The sequence below is a fragment of the Crinia signifera genome, chromosome 4 (assembly GCF_055691185.1).
Source record: "Crinia signifera chromosome 4, ASM5569118v1, whole genome shotgun sequence".
NCBI lineage: Eukaryota > Metazoa > Chordata > Amphibia > Anura > Myobatrachidae > Crinia > Crinia signifera.
Window position 1 is genome coordinate 33,277,855 of NC_139220.1, and position 18,901 is coordinate 33,296,755.

The 18,901-nt window shown below is 39.6% G+C and overlaps 1 protein-coding gene and 2 pseudogenes across 1 annotated transcript in view; all 3 read right to left on the minus strand.

The window, feature by feature from the left end:
* Window positions 1-7,013, minus strand: part of LOC146072919 (protocadherin gamma-C5-like) — an 80,732-nt gene extending 73,719 nt beyond the window's left edge. The window contains exons 1-2 of the mRNA XM_083180098.1: window positions 4,412-7,013; window positions 249-294 (exon numbers count right to left, since the gene is read on the minus strand). Of these exons, the coding sequence (XP_083036224.1) occupies window positions 249-294; window positions 4,412-6,856 (2,491 nt within the window). The 5' untranslated portion in view covers window positions 6,857-7,013. The remainder of the gene's footprint in view (window positions 1-248; window positions 295-4,411) is intronic.
* Window positions 7,014-7,793: 780 nt separating this feature from the next.
* LOC146072920 (protocadherin gamma-C5 pseudogene) lies at window positions 7,794-13,178 on the minus strand (annotated as a pseudogene).
* A 2,785-nt stretch (window positions 13,179-15,963) lies between these two features.
* On the minus strand, window positions 15,964-18,420 carry LOC146072921 (protocadherin gamma-C5 pseudogene; annotated as a pseudogene).
* Between the last annotated feature and the right edge of the window lie 481 nt (window positions 18,421-18,901).

The following is an 18,901-nucleotide window of genomic DNA, read 5'->3' on the forward strand; positions in this document are numbered from 1 at the left end:
AGTGCTAGATGACATGAGCAGATCTAACAGTGCAGCCTAAAATCTTGTTTGGATGACATGTGTGCCCTCTACTGGCCAAAAGTGATAACTTCAGTTAAAAAAAATATATAGAAAGCTGTAGGTAATTTAAATTATATATTTTTTTATTTTTAAGACATTTACTAATAATCATAACATTTGTTTTAGAACTTTAGATCTTTTTCATTTAGCACTATACGGAAATTATCATTTTTTTCTTATATAATAACTTGAAGGAAGATCATTTAGACGTGGTTTTATAACAATGTAATTAAACTGTAATAACAAGAGATGGGACAATTAAGGTATACATTTTGTATTTATAACAATACTAAATGTATATTTACTAATGTTTGATTTTTGTATATTTATTTTTTTGTGTATTTGTATTACAATTTCCTTTGATTTTGCAATTTAGAGATTAGGATTTGTGGAGGTTGAGATATTCAACTACAAGTTACAAAAACCACATAGGGTGAAATGTAATAGGATGAGAGAATCAGAAAGTGAGAGATTTGGTAAAAAAAAATGTTTTTTGTTTTTTTTAAACGGCAATCATTTACACTTCAAAAGCAAACTGGTTGTGCAGTATAAATGATTGCCGCTTTAAAAAAAAAACCCTGGAGATTTCCTACCAAATCTCTCACAAAGTGATTCTCTCATCCTATTACATGTCACCCATAGGGTGACATGTAATAGGATTAGAAATTTAAATTTGGTAAGAAATCTCCAGTTTATGCATTATCATACTGTATATGTAATTATTATCATCTCTTATGATATATAGTGCCACCAACCATTCAGTGCTGTATTGAGAATTATGTCTTTCACATCCGAATACCTCCCAACATCCCATTTTTGGCAGCACAGTCACTGTACAAACCACGGACTGCAGTGTCCCACAGCAGATGTACTGGTATGGGGGTTTGGCAGGCTCGTCCGTTGGTCTGCGGTCCCCCCATGTACATGTCCTTCCCCTTAAGCTGTGTACACATGGTATGATTTGCACTAGCAATTTTGACAATATAGTCATCGCATATGCACATATTGCAAATCTCACTGTGCTATGCAGCACCCAATCCCATTTGGACTCTGATGCGTGGCCCCACAGTATCAGAATTAAATGTGGGAATAGACTGTGCAGTACAGTCTATTTCTACTATCTCGGACATGAGAGCCATGCTGCATCTACCTGCCGATACCGGCCCCCTGCCGGGTATCGGCGGCCACCAATATCGGATCGATGTCGGCAGCCACCGGATCGGCCCATGTGGCTACAGCAGCGGTTCTCAAACTGTGGGTCCTAACCCCAAAGTGGGTCCCAACATTCTCATCATGGGATCACGACTCCATGTTGCTGACCATCAGGCTGATGAGTTTTCTAATCTCAGTCAGTGATTCAAGGAGTCCGAATAATAGAGTCCGTAGAATTATCTGTTATTTTAGAGTCTTCACATAATGTTGTGCCTCCACAATGCTGCCATGTATGTGCTGTCTGCAGACTACACATGTGATGTGATGACCTTCTGTAGTCACTTGCTGGGGTCCTGTAACTATTTTTATTGTCTGATGGGGTCCCAGAGCAAAATAGTTTGAGGACCTCTGGATACAGCATTATAGTCCAACTAGGAGATCATAGTCTGGGTTGGTGGATTGGAGCAGTGTAGAAAAGGGAGTTTTTTATTGAGTTGTCCTTTATAAATGAGTATATACCAAACAAAACTAGATATTAGCAGTAACATATAATCCAAGACTTCATATACACTACAGCAAGGGAATTAAAGGAACATTGCATTACACTTTACCCATTGTTTCGTAAGATATCCAGAATACAGGATTGTATTTTCCAATATACAGTAGCAAATAAACATCAGATAAGCTAATGAAAAAACAGCACCATCTAAAAAACGCATTCCCCTAGCCTGGAGAAAGCAATGTTTGTGTCCCTTGCAGCACTGGAGGGACTTTCACATCTGAACTGTGTCCGCGATATATTTGAATAGCCGAACGGGACTTCCTGACAAGTTCCCTCTGGCTTATGCAAATTATACAGAAATCCAAGAACCATTTTTGATACCAGTGAATGTATATTTCTTTAAGAAGTCCAGGAGGACCTATACATTTTGCTCTTTTGTGTGTATTATCCAATAATGCCTACGTTTCATACAGCCACCGAATCTCACCCCTGATGAAATCTTGATGACGAAACGCGTCCGTTTTTTTCTGATGACTACTGTATTAAGCCATATTGTGTGAACGATTGGACCAAAATGTGCTGAAAAGAATCTGTATTACTGTCTTTTAAAAGATTTTATTAAATGTGCTAAAAAAAATCTGCCCAGCTGATTAATATATTGTCACTCATAAGTGCTCTTTTAGCTGGTGGCACGTGTAGTGGCCCACTTTATATTTTCCTAATTTCTTTCATTCATATATATATATATATATATATGTATATATATATATACATACACACTTCATTTAGACATCAACCAATACACGATAATCATTTCAATGAATATAAACAAATAAAAACCACTAAATAAAACAAAAATCTAGCAGACTATTAAGGGGCATACACACGTAGCGATTTTGTGCTATTTATTAAGCAATCTTACTAGATTGGTTAGAAAATAAGCACCGATCTCTCCGTGTGTATGCCCCGAGAGATTAATTATCTCTTGCTAACTGTCAGTGCATGCAGTCAAAATCTAGTCATATAGTTTAGCAGGTGACTGCAAATCTGTGTGTGTGTGTGTGTGTGTGTACAGAACGAGAGATACTGATCGCAATCTCTCATTCTGGACAACTGTCCGGCCTTTTTTTTGCTTAAGCAAAATTACTTAGCAAAATCGCTTAGCACAAACCTCTGCATGTGTATGTGCTCCCCATGGGAGATCTGGACACAGGAAATCGCCTACCCTAAATAGCTTAGCAAAATTGCACACTTCTCTACGTGTGTATGCCCTGTCCAATATCGCTGGCAAGATGGTTACCAGTGATTTCTTTGTGCTGCAGCGATAAATAGCTGGGTGCGCACTCCCGTGTTCGGCCCCCTGATGGTCGCTGGTCGCAGGAGCATGCTCCTGCGACCAGCTATTTCCCCTGCAGCTCCCCGGGCAGAGTCTCCTTTTCATCACCGACCATCTATGGTCGCTGATGAAAAAGGGACACTGAGCAATATATTGCACCGTGTGTACTGTACACAGCACACAGTGCAATGTGTTTTAGGTGCTATTTAACTATACAATGGTGCTGTACAATTTGAACTTTGGTGCTATGAGATTTCAATTGTATGCCATTTGAACTGCATACAATGAGGACTAAATTATATTATGTAATTAGTTCATAATGTATACAATGTGCTACAACAGTGATGCGATGCAATGCGATTTAGTGCAAAAAGTACTGCCTGCACATACTATTTGTACTATACAATGTAAAATACACAGGACCGCGCATCGCATCGGAAGCCCTACACAAACAGATTTGAACCACTTTAAAGTTCAAAACGCGTACAATAATTGCACCGTGTATGGCACCACTTGCTTATAGATAAATAATAAAGATGATGGAACACTGCAGCCATTATTAAGCACTAAATTGTGAGACGAATAAAGGGATTCTATTCTATTCTATTCTAAATATGTTGGAGGATTTGATGGAATTCCTCTCATTAATGCACAAGTCCCTCCATTGGGACACTAGGGCTGCAGTAAACCCCGTAAACTGAGCGTGTCTGTCTGTGAGCACTTAAACTGCATTGCTAAATTTTGCAAAATTACAACTGATTCTGAATCAGCCCCACTGTCTATTACCAGGTGTTCACTGCATATACTGTTGTGCAGCCAGAAGTTCCCTTTCCAATTAAAAGCAGATTCCAGAAATTAAACACGATACAAAACCAGTTTCTCCCACTGGGCTTTCTTATCAGACTAGTTAAGCCGTTATCCCATGTTACAATACACCAAAAACTATTTAAAGAACAGAAAAGCAAACAAGGAACCCTAGATACTGCATCCACTTGGTCATGAAGATTTAGAACTTATAATAGGGTTCTACAATTAAAAATATATATACATAATCCGTATGGTTTAAATAATTCCCATAAAGAACTATGATGATCTATTATAATAAACAATAACAAACATCGGTATTGAAGCTTCAGAAAATATTATTGGAAATTGATACTAGGGTGCAATCTCAAGAAATGTGATTTTAAAACCCAAGATTTACAGGACAGGATTATGAGCAATATAAAAATACTAAATTGGATTGCTGCAAATATGAAACAATGGTAAAATAAAGACCTTCTAATCCAAATAGATGATGTGAAAAACCTGACATAACATGAAAACAGAAGAATAGGGAAACAATGATTCAGTTATCTCACCTGGTTTGTTTCATTAAACCAGCTGGAGTCAGAGGATGGATTTGTCTCCATGACCAAATTATTTACTTGTGGAACCTGAAGTGATTTTGTCATAGTATAGGTTGTATTATCTGTTGTTGGGGGAAAACAAGCCGGATAACACGGTCCTGGTGCTTCTGGTGGGGCCATCCTGACCTCCATGTATTTTAAAGTCCCATCATTGTTCAGGTAAAGAGTTGGTTTATACTGATCCATATAAGACTGAGAGAGTGAATTGGAGGAAAAGCAAGACTCACAACCACTATAATAATTCTTCCTTAGACACCGCACAAGTAATATAGTAAATGTAACTAGAAAAACTACACTAATAGCAACAAGAGAGATGATAAGATACAACGTCATGTCTGGTGTTGCTTTAGAGTTTGTAAGAAAGTCATGAGATTTGGGGCTTTCCTGTACAACATGATCCATGATAGTCACAAGCACAGTGACTGTGGCTGTCAGGGAAGGTTCCCCGTGGTCACTGACTGATATCACAAGTCGGTGCTCTGTGGTATCTGCCTCATGTAAGCCCCGCAGAGTTCTGACTTCTCCTGTGTACTCAGAGATGTGAAACAAAGCCGGGCTGCCAGGCTGAGCAAGGCTATATCTGAGCCAGGCATTGTGCCCAGAGTCTAGATCCACCGCAGACACCTTACTGACTAAATATCCAGCAGAGGCAGATGTTGGGATGTTCTCTTGAGCAATGATTTCCCCCGAGCTCTCTGGGTATAATATAGTGGGAGAGTTGTCATTTGTATCCAGAATAAACATGAAGACAGAAACATTGGAAAATAACTTTGGAGACCCAGAATCTTCCACTCTTGCAGTGATCTGTAGAACTTGGAACTGCTCATAATCAAAGGAACGTTGGGCGTAAATATTCCCAGTGTCGGAGTTAATGTAGACAAATAAGGAGACAGGAGAGCCGTCTATGTGGCTCTCAGCTATGGAATAAATCAGGTTTGCATTAGCTCCCTCATCTGGATCTACAGCAGATACTGTACACAGCAGCCTGCCGGGCTCATTGTTCTCTGCTATGAAGGCATTGTAAGCAGTCTGTAGAAACGCTGGAGGATTATCATTAACATCGGAAACATTAATGGTGACTGTAGTCTGGCTGCTTAGAGATGGAGACCCCAGATCAGACGCAATCAGTATAATAGTATATTGTGAGACCTGCTCCCTGTCCAGAGGTCCACTAGTGACCAGCGAGTAACGATTGGACATGGGCTGGCATCTAAAGGGTAAATCTGGTGATACGTCCAGTTTGATTTCTCCATTGTTACCAGAGTCTTTGTCTATAACTGAAATAAACCCAACAACAGTTCCTATTTGAGCATTTTCAGGTACATCATTAGATTTGGAGATAAATGTAATTTCTGGGGTGTTGTCATTTACATCCTGTACCTCTACATGAATAACACAGTGTCCCTCTAGCTTGGGCGATCCTCTGTCTTCTGCTTTGACAAACAATTCATAAAAATTAGACTCTTCGTAATCTACTGCTCCCTTTATAAATATCTCACCAGTGTGTTGGTTTAATGCAAAGATTCTCTTTGCAGAATCCACAGTATGTTGATCGAATGAATACAAAATATCACTGTTTGTGAGCTCATCTAGATCCGATGCATTTAATTTGATCACAACTGTATTTAAAGGCAGATTTTCCAAGACACTGATTTTATAGCTTGACGGATCAAACGTTGGTGCATTATCATTAATATCTAAAACGACAATAGATATCTTTGTTGATCCTGATCTTGGTTGATCTCCGCCATCAATGGCTGTAAGAATTAATGCGTGCCTGGATTTTTCCTCCCTATCCAGAGTTTTTTCCAACACTAATTCCGCAATCAAAGTCCCATCCTTACGGATCTTTTTAAACAGAGAAAAATAAGGATTCTGGTTTAATACGTACTGGCTGACACCATTTTTACCCACATCTAAATCCTTTGCTGTTTCTAATTGAAATCGTGCTCCAGGACTGGAAACTAATTCTGTAATATTTATTATTATTTTAGCACTTGCAAATCCTGGTGAGTTATCATTTATATCTAAAATGTCAATATCCAGACTGTGCAGCTCTGGAGGGTTCTCAGCCACAACCTCTAAATGCAGCAAACAGCTCAAGCTGGACGCACACAGACTCTCCCTATCAATCCTCTCATCTACAGTCAGAGATCCAGTCTTCTGATCAATAGCAAAATATCTGCTGCTCCCTTCTGATCCTAAACTCAGTCTCCTTTTACTAATATCTGCTGGGTTTAACCCCAGATCCTGAGCTACATTCCCCACAACAGTCCCAGGATCTGATTCCTCAGCTATAGAGTAACGGAGCTGCCCAGAGACCCAGCCCCAGCTACAAAGCATAATGGAAAATGCTACTTGCCATCTCCAAGCCTTTGGAAAGCTCTTGTTGTCCATATCTTAAATCCTTCTTTTAGAGTCTGTAAAAAATAAGCATCCTCCTAACAATCCAGATATGTGAGCAGTGCAATTATAGATCCTTTGCAAGGGAAAAACCCTGTTTTCTTGCATTGAAAACATCCACAGGGTTCTCATCAGAGCAGCTGCTCTTCTTTGTGTGAGAGGGAAGATGGGAGGGTGAATCACTGAGCCAGGGGGAGGAGAATGCAGAGCTGAAAGAAGCTGATACTCCACAGCTTAAAAAAATGTCTTGGATGACAAGTCTGCCCTCTTCTGGTCAATAGTGATCACTACAGATTTTTTTAGATAAAATGCGATTTCTTTATGTAACATAGAAAGTAGATACAGTATGCCTGGGTATTTAATGGTATGGTAAAAGTTTCTAGATCTGTATTTTTTAGTAGGAAGTCCAAATAAAAAAATCTTAATATGAGCCCCTGCCAACAATTAAATTGTAGCCGTCAATGTGAGAGATGATGTTGCTATTAAAATGTTATGCTTGTCTCTTTTCTGAAATGAACAAATAGAATTAAATATGTAAATACTTATTCTATATACTTTCACAAAACTCATACCCTTTGTTATACAGTATTTGCTGAAGACACTATTGTGGAGAATTTGGTTATCTTGAGAGAGGGAAATCTAACCATATCCCACCAGAATCACTGACTCCCTGGCCAACCCGAGCCCCACCACATAAGAGTATATTGATTGTCTGCACTCTTTGCAAGTGGTTACCAACCATTGTTCTCAGGTACCCCTTACAGTGCATGTTTTCCAGGTCTCCACACAGAATCACAGGTGAAATAATTAGCTCCACCTGTGGATCTTTTAAAAGGTGTCTGAATAATAGGTGCACCTGTGCACCTGCCATGTAACCTGGAAAATGTGCAGAGTTTGGGGTAACTGAGGACAATGGCTGGGAACCACTGGTCTAAGCTGCTCCCTGTTTTTTATCGAGCTGCTGGTATTGGGGATCTTTGTTGCTAAAGGTTTTTATCAGATAATTAGAAAAACATTATGAGACCACCACTGAACAAGGGACCAATACAGCGCTGCCACAATCCATGCTACATACTGAACAATAATTGCACTGATGTCCAACAGTTCGTAATTGTTATACAGCATATGGATAAACTGTGAAGAAAAATCAATCAAAGCATGAACACAGCTAAAAAGCAGTTGGGATCATTGGATTTAATTATCAAACATGATTGTCTTTCAGCTGATTCCATGCAATGAAAGAAAAATCATAAAGCTGCTTCAGTCCCACTTGGTCAGACCGTGTGGCTCGTATTGTAATCTATGGCCAGCTTTATGTATACATTTGTATCTATATATTGATCTTTAACATACAGTACAGTATATATCAGATATTCTGCACCCATAGTCAGCAAAGCTATAAAGATTATCAACTATTAGGGGATATCTTATTACACCCGCTATAGCTGATCGCAGGTAATAGGCGTGCCGGGGCTATCTAATTAGCCCTGAAAAACGTCCATGCCATGGTTTATTGGGGATATTGTTTCACCTGCTGCAGGAAGGAGAAGCACAATCCCCAAAAGCAGCCCCATTTTCCAATGGCGCTGCTGCAGCCAAAAACACACAGGTCCCACTCAAACTGTGTGTTTTCAGGGGAGCTTGTGCTTTTTATCAGGTTATCCATATTGTTTGACCTGATACAAAAATGTGAAAAAGTGCAAAAAAATTGAGTTTTTCGGGGATAATAGGATATCCCTATTTTGTGGTTTGCTTACAAAAAATGTCCCCTATCAATATCAATATACTGTAAACATGAGAGACTGGTAGACTCAACTATTGCTCTACTGTGCCACATTATCACTCAGCAAAAACAATAGAACAACCATAGGTGCACAAAAGTACAGCACAATATATGGAAGATCTCAGTGCTGCAAATAAACCTAAAGCTAAAGAGCATCAATGCCAGTTGTCATTAATAACACTTGGATGAAATGTATTGCCACAATGATTGTTATTTAGGCCTGATCACAAACCTTCTTTTTAGCAAATGGCAAAACCATGCTGCACTGCCGGTGTGGTAGATGTAACACACGCAGAGAGAGAGAGAGAGAGAGAGAGAGAGAGACTGTTAGATTTGGGTGGGGTGTGTTCAAACTGAAATCTAAATTGCAGTATAAAAATAAAGCAGCCGGTATTTACCATGCATAGAAACAAAATAATTCATCCATGGTTTGACCATTTGCTATAAAATCAGCTTTATGATCAGGTCTGAAAAACCTCCAATATATCCACTATATCAACACCGGTATAATGGGAAATGATGCTTCAGCATCTGCAGACAAATGGCAGTATTCACAACCATAAGGGCAGACAATCTTATTGAAAAACAAGAAGGTTGGAGGACACAAATGAAGGAGGATGATAGGGCAATACACCACAGCGGGGAATCAAGAGTCTAGTAGGTACAAAAAGAAACGTTAGATGCAGGTAAGAAAAGGGTCACAGAAGATAACCACCATCTGTCCTAAATTGAGGAACCTTAGAACCTCTGTTACAATAGTTGCACAACAATACTTCCAGACATGCAGTGGTGCATCCCAAATACAATCATCCCAAGGTGAGAGGTATATTATGGCATTCACACAACTGAAATATTGGTAGCTTTCGCAGTGGTCTAAATCATCTTCATGATATGATGAATAGAAATATCAAATGATGGTTGCAGAGAATCTGATTAAAACAACTTACTGTACACTGTATTTATTCATCTAAAAAACGTAGTCACATTAACTTTGGTACAGATGGAGTGCCTCTCGTCCAGCGCTGGGGGATCGCCAGAATGTCCCCGCTGATGATCGCTGGTGGAGAGGCGCTCCATCTGACTGGGATGCGTGAGTATCTCACACGCACTCGCGTCCCAGTTTTTCAGCGGCATGGGACAGGAACCCTGCCTGTCTCTGCTTTAGAATGACGGGCAGGGTTAGGCAGTGCGGGGAGGCGGCGGTGACCAATGGGTATCGGTGAGGACAGACAGGGAGCTCCGTTGGTAGGGGACGTGCGAGCATCTTGTGCGCACGAATCCCCCTCCTGCCAGATCGCGACTAGATGAGGCGGGCTCCATCTCTATGAATCACTGCAAAGCTCAACTTTGAGAGCCAGAGAACTGAAAATATGATGCATACTGTATAATGCAAATTCATTTTCAAATATTACATTTCAAGTAAGGAGAATACTGGGACCAAGGAACAATCATCACAGGCTACAAATGTGAAATAAAGGGCTTTAAAATTAAAAACAATTGTAAAACACAAGAAACAAAAGGTACTTATTTCCTAGCACGGCGGCCGTCGGGTTGATCGCATGCCTTAAGTTAAAGGTACTTAAGGCATGCGATTGACGCGATGGACCCGATTTTATGTCAATCACCAGTGTATTTGCCGGTGAAAGACAAAATCGTCAAAACAAAACAAAAGTTAAAATCGGGTTGATCAATCCGATTTTACATAGGGAACAATGGGAAATGGGCCAAGCGCTCGCCACGCTTCGGGTTGGCGTCAATAGTGGGGTGGCGTTAACAATGGAGGGCCATTTCAACCATCAGAGGGGGGTTTGCTATTAAAATGGGGGGTTTGGGGGCTTTTTACATTGAAATCAAGGTAAAATCGGGTCTCAGGGACCATTTTACATTGATTCCAATGTAAAAATCGGGTCGATCTCGTCGGTCGAATCACATGCGATATGGTTGGCATGCGATGCGATCGACGGGATTTTTCCGACCCGATCAATACAATCAAAATCGCGGGCGCCGTGCTAGGAAATAAGTACCGAAACAAATAATAATGTAAATCTTACTTTAAAACATTAATGAATTAAGTTTTATTTATAGTCTCACCTGATTGGGTTCATTAAACCAGTTTAAGTCAGAAGCTGTTTTAGGCTCTCTGACAATTTCAGTCAACTGGGGAACACTTTGGGGTTTTGTGAGCGTTAAGTCGGGAATATCTGTTGTTGTGGGAAAACATGTTGGATAATATGTTGCTGGTGCTTCTGGTGGGGCCATCCTCACTTCCATGTATTTTAAAGTCCCATCCGTGTTTAGATAAAGTGTTGGTTTATACTGATCCATATACGACTGAGAGAGTGACTTGGAAGAAAAACAGGACCCACAACCACTATAATAATTCTTCCTTAGACACCTCACGAGTAATATGGTAAATGTAACTAGAAAAACAACACTAATAGCAACAAGAGAGATGATAAGATACAAGGTCATGTCCGGTGTTGCTTTAGAGTTTGTAAGAAAGTCATGAGATTTGGGGCTTTCCTGTACAACATGATCCATGATAGTCACAAGCACAGTGACTGTGGCTGTCAGGGAAGGTTCCCCGTGGTCACTGACTGATATCACAAGTCGGTGCTCTGTGGTATCGGCCTCATGTAAGCCCCGCAGAGTTCTGACTTCTCCTGTGTACTCAGAGATGTGAAACAAAGCCGGGCTGCCAGGCTGAGCAAGGCTATATCTGAGCCAGGCATTGTGCCCAGAGTCTAGATCCACCGCAGACACCTTACTGACTAAATATCCAGCAGAGGCAGATGTTGGGATGTTCTCTTGAGCAATGATTTCCCCCGAGCTCTCTGGGTATAATATAGTGGGAGAGTTGTCATTTGTATCCAGAATAAACATGAAGACAGAAACATTGGAAAATAACTTTGGAGACCCAGAATCTTCCACTCTTGCAGTGATCTGTAGAACTTGGAACTGCTCATAATCAAAGGAACGTTGGGCGTAAATATTCCCAGTGTCGGAGTTAATGTAGACAAATGAGGAGACAGGAGAGCCGTCTATGTGGCTCTCAGCTACAGAATAAATCAGGTTTGCATTAGCTCCCTCATCTGGATCTACAGCAGATACTGTACACAGCAGCCTGCCGGGCTCATTGTTCTCTGCTATGAAGGCATTGTAAGCAGTCTGCAGAAACGCTGGAGGATTATCATTAACATCGGAAACAGTAATGGTGACTGTAGTCTGGCTGCTTAGAGATGGAGACCCCAGATCAGACGCAGTCAGTATAATAGTATATTGTGATACCTGCTCCCTGTCCAGAGGTCCACTAGTGACCAGCGAGTAACGATTGGACATGGGCTGGCATCTAAAGGGTAAATCTGGTGATAAATCCAGTTTTGTTTCACCATTCATACCAGAGTCTTTGTCTCGGACTGTAATAAATCCCAAAACAGTTCCTAATGGGGCATTTTCAGGTATTTCACTGTTTTTAGAGGTAAAAATAATTTCCGGGGTGTTATCATTCACATCTTCTATCTCAATCTGGATGCGACAGCGACCCTCGCGTTTTGGTGCGCCACTGTCTGTTGCTGTGATAAATAATTCATAAACATTTGATGCTTCAAAATCCACAGATCCTTTAATATACACTTCCCCAGTGAGTGGGTTTATATCAAACATCTCCTTCGCTGATTGTGAACTACGGTGATCAATGGAATATGTGAACTCACTATTTATACCCTCATCTGAATCTGTGGCATTAAGTCTTATAATAATGGTATTTAAAGGCAGGTTTTCCAGTACATTTACCTTATACCGGGAATGTTCAAACACTGGGGCATTGTCATTGATATCTAACACCATAACAGATATCTGTGTGGACCCTGATCTGGGCTGATCTCCCCCATCGATGGCAGTGAGAATAAGCTTGTGCTCTGCTTTCTCTTCTCTATCCAGGATTTTTTCCAGCACTAATTCTGCAATGAGGATCCCATTATCCTTAGTTACTGACAATGAAAAATATGGATTTGGATTCAGTCTATAATTACTAACACTATTAGTACCAACATCAAGATCTTGTGCATTTTCTAAAGGGAACTGTACTCCAGAAGCTGTTATTAATTCTACAATCTTTATAACCTGATTAGTGCTTGAAAAAAATGGTGAATTGTCATTTATATCCAAAATGTCAATTTCCAGACTGTGCAGCTCTGGAGGGTTCTCGGCCACAACCTCTAAATGCAGCAAACAGCTCAAGCTGGACGCACACAGACTCTCCCTATCAATCCTCTCATCTACAGTCAGAGATCCAGTCTTCTGATCAATAGCAAAATATCTGCTGCTCCCTTCTGATCCTAAACCCAGTCTCCGTTTACTAATATCTGCTGGGTTTAATCTTAAATCCTGAGCTACATTCCCCACAACAGTCCCTGGCACAGACTCCTCAGCAATCGAGTAACGGAGCTGCCCAGAGACCCAACCCCAGCTACAAAGAAGAAAGGAGATTGCTACTTGCCATTTCCAAGCCTTTATAAAGCTCTTGTTGTCCATATCTTAAATCCTTGTTTCAAATTCCAATCCAGGTATGTGTGCAGTGTAAATATAGATCCTTTGAAATTGAAAATCCTTAATTTCTTGCATTGAAAACATCCACAGGGTTCTCATCGGAGCAGCAGCTCTTCTTTGTGTGAGAGAAAAGATGGGAGGGTGATTCACTGAGCCAGGGGGAGGAGAGTGCAGAGCTAACAAAAGCACATCCTCTAATATAGCGAAGGAAAATGACTGGATGACAAGTCTGCCCTCTTCTGGCCAATGGCAAGAATTTCAGCTTTTTGTTTCAAATATCAAATTTCAAAATAGTATAAGAACTCTTATACCAAAGCTCCAAAAATATGTAAAATTTCTCAATGGAAATGTTTTGGCACCAGAGGCAGGTTAAAAAAAAAAAAAAAAACACATATTTTAAAACCACTAAGGAATATAAATTCTTGTAAAATAATTGCTTATAAAATAAATATGATAGCACAAAAATGTATGTTCTTAACATAAATTCTACATAATTTAGTTTGATACACAGAAGAAAACTGTACTTTGATCAAATGCAAAATACCATAACACTAACCATTTTAATTAAGGTCAATTATGAAGTGACAACAAAGGATAATGATATTAAATTATGTAAATATATAAACACAGGGGGATCTTAGTTTTGCTGTTGCCTTAATATGTAATATAAAACTCTAATTAAGAATTTACTTAGAGAAGCATGAGAGTATCAGTAGTGTTCAGAACACATGAATTTAATTATTGCATCAGGCCTGTGTGCTTTATGCTTAATTAGGTTATGTGCTAACGAAGCATAAGAGGAGAGCCAATCTATAAAATCATTTGTTGTAGTTTCATTTATATTACTTACTAAAAATAACTGTTTTATAATAAATCAAACAAATGTTATTAATGACTTGACTGAGTGCTAAAACCTAAATAAAGAAAAAATTACATAATTGTTTTTGGTTATTTATTTTTTATTATTTTTTATTTTTTTCTGCCAATAACATTACAAAGAAGGACCTATTTTATTTACGCATTGTATTCCTTTTATTTAAACCTTTCGCTCATTTTAGCCACTTTACATTTATTATCCCCTTTGCGATTTGGGTGCATATTTATCAAGAATATTTGCAGGATATCTCACAATAACACCCGGGGTGAAATTTAATAGGATGAGAATCAGAAAGTGAGAGATTTGGTGAGAAATCTCCAATTTTTTTTAAAGCGGCAAGCAGATCAGTTGTATGTATATTGTGAGATTCAAAAAGGCACAATATCACACTTTATCTACAGATGGAGCCTTCTTCAACTAGCCATCCCCGGATAGCAATGGTGAGACATGGCTCACCAAGTCCTATTGTTCTCAGCTGCAATAAATTACATAGACCAATACAGTACGGGATTAGCATTGATTTAAATCTAACAGCACTGGCTCACTTAATCCCATTGAAGGGCTACATGAGGATGGCTCTATCTGTATAACATATAGCATATTGCAAACTCTTGTGCAAAAATAAATTATGTTTACGGTAGAATGTTATACAGAGATGTGCGCAGAAGCCCGACATACTTTGCTCCACTGGGACCTTGTGCTCAACTGAATCTCCTCCTATGTGTCTACTAATAACTGCACATGAACACATTTCCATTTCTGGACTCATACTAGGTAGTTCCACCCTTAAGTGAAGATTATTTACGGTAATTCAAATGTTTTTGGCCTATGGCAAGCTGAAAGAGTGATAAAGCATGTTTCATTATAAGGTTCTTGTTTAGTTTCACGGCAGCAGCATGGCCGCCCGCTACTTCCAGGTTCGGCGCTCGGAAAACTATCTAAAATAAAGTCCATGCCAGCGTGAATTGGTTCATACCTCCACTATCCACGTTGGCATTGAGTTGATTTTAGATAGCGTAGCGAGCCACCGAGCCCGTAGCATGGGCGAGCGAAGCAAGCCCCGCAAGGGAACACAGACGCTGCTGCCACTGAGACGCTGTCGCCGTGAAACTAAACAAGTACCAATTATAATAATCGTCTGTAGATTCCTCTTGTACCTGCTTTAAAAATTCTGCTGCTGTGTTACAAAATGACACATACAGGTACTCATAAATTACAACACAAATTTGTGTGAACACAGGGTCAAAGCAACATAAACTATTGTTTGTATACCACAATGTTGTACAAAGTAAGAAATAGATGTCTCCAACACACAGAGTATATTAAAATTACATACTAAAAATGTGTGACATGGGGTGATACTTTTTTCCCACTCACCAAGTGATTGTCATCATGTAACATGTACAGGTACAGGTTGGATGTATGATGATATATAAATGATTATATGCTTATATTCAGTATACAGATTGATAAACTGTATTTCTACATTTGACTTTTGACTTGATAACAAATATCAGTAGATAACACCAGCAGCAAATTTATTTACCCATGTTAAAAAACCAATACACAATTGTATTCTTATTGTATAAAACACAGAAGTGAAACACAATATAAACCACTCAAAAAAGGGAAGATGAGGGAGTTATCCAAACACTAACTTTCTAAATCAGTGTAACCCCAGCATGAAAAAGTAACAATTACTGTTTCAAGGTAATATCAAATTGAATATAATAAGGAGTCATGAAAGACCACTATAAAATAATATTAACTATAATGCCTTAAAAAAAATCATCAGTAAACAAAAAAAATATTATAGTTTTTGTTATGAACAAAATATCAAGTTATGATTTTTGGATATACAGTATGAGTGTAATATATATGTAAATGCAACATTTATGGATATCTCACCTGATTTAGTTCATTAGACCAGGCGGAGTCAGAGGTGTGTTTAGGTTCCCTAATTACGTCAATAAATTGGGGTATATTTTGGGGTTTAGTCAGTGTAGAGTGAGAAATATCTGTTGGGGGAAAACAAGCCGGATAACATGGTCCTGGTGCTTCTGGTGGGGCCATCCTCACCTCCATGTATTTTAAAGTCCCATCATTGTTCAGGTAAAGTGTTGGTTTATACTGATCCATATAAGACTGAGAGAGTGACTTCGAGGAAAAGCAAGACTCACAACCACTATAATAATTCTTCCTTAGACACCGCACAAGTAATATAGTAAATGTAACAAGAAAGACAACACTAATAGCAACAAGAGAGATGATAAGATACAAGGTCATGTCTGGTGTTGCTTTAGAGTTTGTAAGAAAGTCATGAGATTTGGGGCTTTCCTGTACAACATGATCCATGATAGTCACAAGCACAGTGACTGTGGCTGTCAGGGAAGGTTCCCCGTGGTCACTGACTGATATCACAAGTCGGTGCTCTGTGGTATCGGCCTCATGTAAGCCCCGCAGAGTTCTGACTTCTCCGGTGTACTCAGAGATGTGAAACAAAGCCGGGCTGGCAGGCTGAGCAAGGCTATATCTGAGCCAGGCATTGTGCCCAGAGTCTAGATCCACCGCAGATACCTTACTGACTAAATATCCAGCAGAGGCAGATGTTGGGATGTTCTCTTGAGCAACGATTTCCCCCGAGCTCTCTGGGTATAATATAGTGGGAGAGTTGTCATTTGTATCCAGAATAAACATGAAGACAGAAACATTGGAAAATAACTTTGGAGACCCAGAATCTTCCACTCTTGCAGTGATCTGTAGAACTTGGAACTGCTCATAATCAAAGGAACGTTGGGCGTAAATATTCCCAGTGTCGGAGTTAATGTAGACAAATGAGGAGACAGGAGAGCTGTCTATGTGGCTCTCAGCTATGGAATAAATCAGGTTTGCATTAGCTCCCTCATCTGGATCTACAGCAGATACTGTACACAGCAGCCTGCCGGGCTCATTGTTCTCTGCTATGAAGGCATTGTAAGCAGTCTGCAGAAACGCTGGAGGATTATCATTAACATCGGAAACAGTAATGGTGACTGTAGTCTGGCTGCTTAGAGATGGAGACCCCAGATCAGACGCAGTCAGTATAATAGTATATTGTGAGACCTGCTCCCTGTCCAGAGGTCCACTAGTGACCAGTGAGTAACGATTGGACATGGGCTGGCATCTAAAGGGTAAATCTGGTGCTACTTCCAGCTTAATCTCTCCATTTTTATCAGAATCCTTATCCCTGACTGTGATAAATCCAACAACTGTCCCTATTGGGGCATTTTCGGGTACTTTATTATTTTTAGATGTAAATGTAATTTCTGGGGTGTTGTCATTCACATCTTGTACCTCTACCTGGACAACACAGCGCCCCTCTAGCTTAGGTGACCCTTTGTCTACTGCTCTGACAAATAACTCATAAACATTGGATCCTTCAAAATCAACAATTCCTTTGTTAAATATTTCCCCTGTCTGAGGATTTAAATCAAATATTTGCTTAGCAGTTTCTAAAGTACGGTGATCAAAGGAATATATGAATTCACCATTTATACCCTCATCCAGATCTGTAGCATTAAGTTTCATAATAACTGTTTTTAAAGGAACATTTTCTGGAACATTAATCTTATAGAGCGTCTGATCAAACACTGGTGGATTATCATTAATATCTAAAACTGAAACTGTAATTTCCGTGGACCCTGATCTGGGCTGATCTCCCCCATCGATGGCAGTGAGAATAAGCCTGTGCTCTGATTTCTCTTCCCTGTCAAGGATTTTCTCCAGCACTAACTCTGCGATCAGCGTTCCATCTTTGCGATTTGTAACAGACAATGAAAAATATGGATTTGGCTTCAATGTATACTGACTAATACTATTAGTCCCTACATCTAAATCCTGTGCATTTTCTAAGGGGAACTGTACACCAGGGACAGTTACCAGCTCAATGATCTTTATAACCTGATTACTGCTTTTAAAAATAGGCAAATTATCATTTATATCCAAAATGTCAATTTCCAGACTGTGCAGCTCTGGAGGGTTCTCAGCCACAACCTCTAAATGCAGCAAACAGCTCAAGCTGGACGCACACAGACTCTCCCTATCAATCCTCTCATCTACAGTCAGAGATCCAGTCTTCTGATCAATAGCAAAATATCTGCTGCTCCCTTCTGATCCCAAATTCAGTCTCCGTTTAGTAATATCTGCTGGGTTTAATCTTAAATCCTGAGCTACATTCCCCACAACAGTCCCTAGATCTGATTCCTCAGCTATAGAGTAACGGAGCTGCCCAGAGACCCAGCCCCAGCTACAAAGCATAATGGAAAATGCTACTTGCCATCTCCAAGCCTTTGGAAAGCTCTTGTTGTCCATATCTTAAATCCTTCTTTTAAATGTTGTTGAAAATAAGCATCCTCCTAACAATCCAGATATGTGTGCAGTACAATTATAGATCCTTTGCAAGGGAAAAACCCTATTTTCTTGCTGTGAAAACATCCACAGGGTTCTCATCGGAGCAGCAGCTCTTCTTTGTGTGAGAGGGAAGATGGGAGGGTGAATCACTGAGCCAGGGGGAGGAGAATGAACAGATGACACTAGCAGCTCTACTATAGCATCTGAAAAACTTGATTAGATGACGTGCCTGCCCTCTTCTGGCCAATAATGATTATTACTGCTTTATATTTAAAATATGTGATTTTCTGGAATGCCCCATTATAAGAGAGAGAGACAAGTCAGTGGTTTCATTTTTTCATAACTTATCTGTCATTATTTTAAAAATGTTTTGTAAATAATCACATAAATATGTTACTACATTAAAAAATGATATCATGCATCTAATTCACCTGAAAAAGCA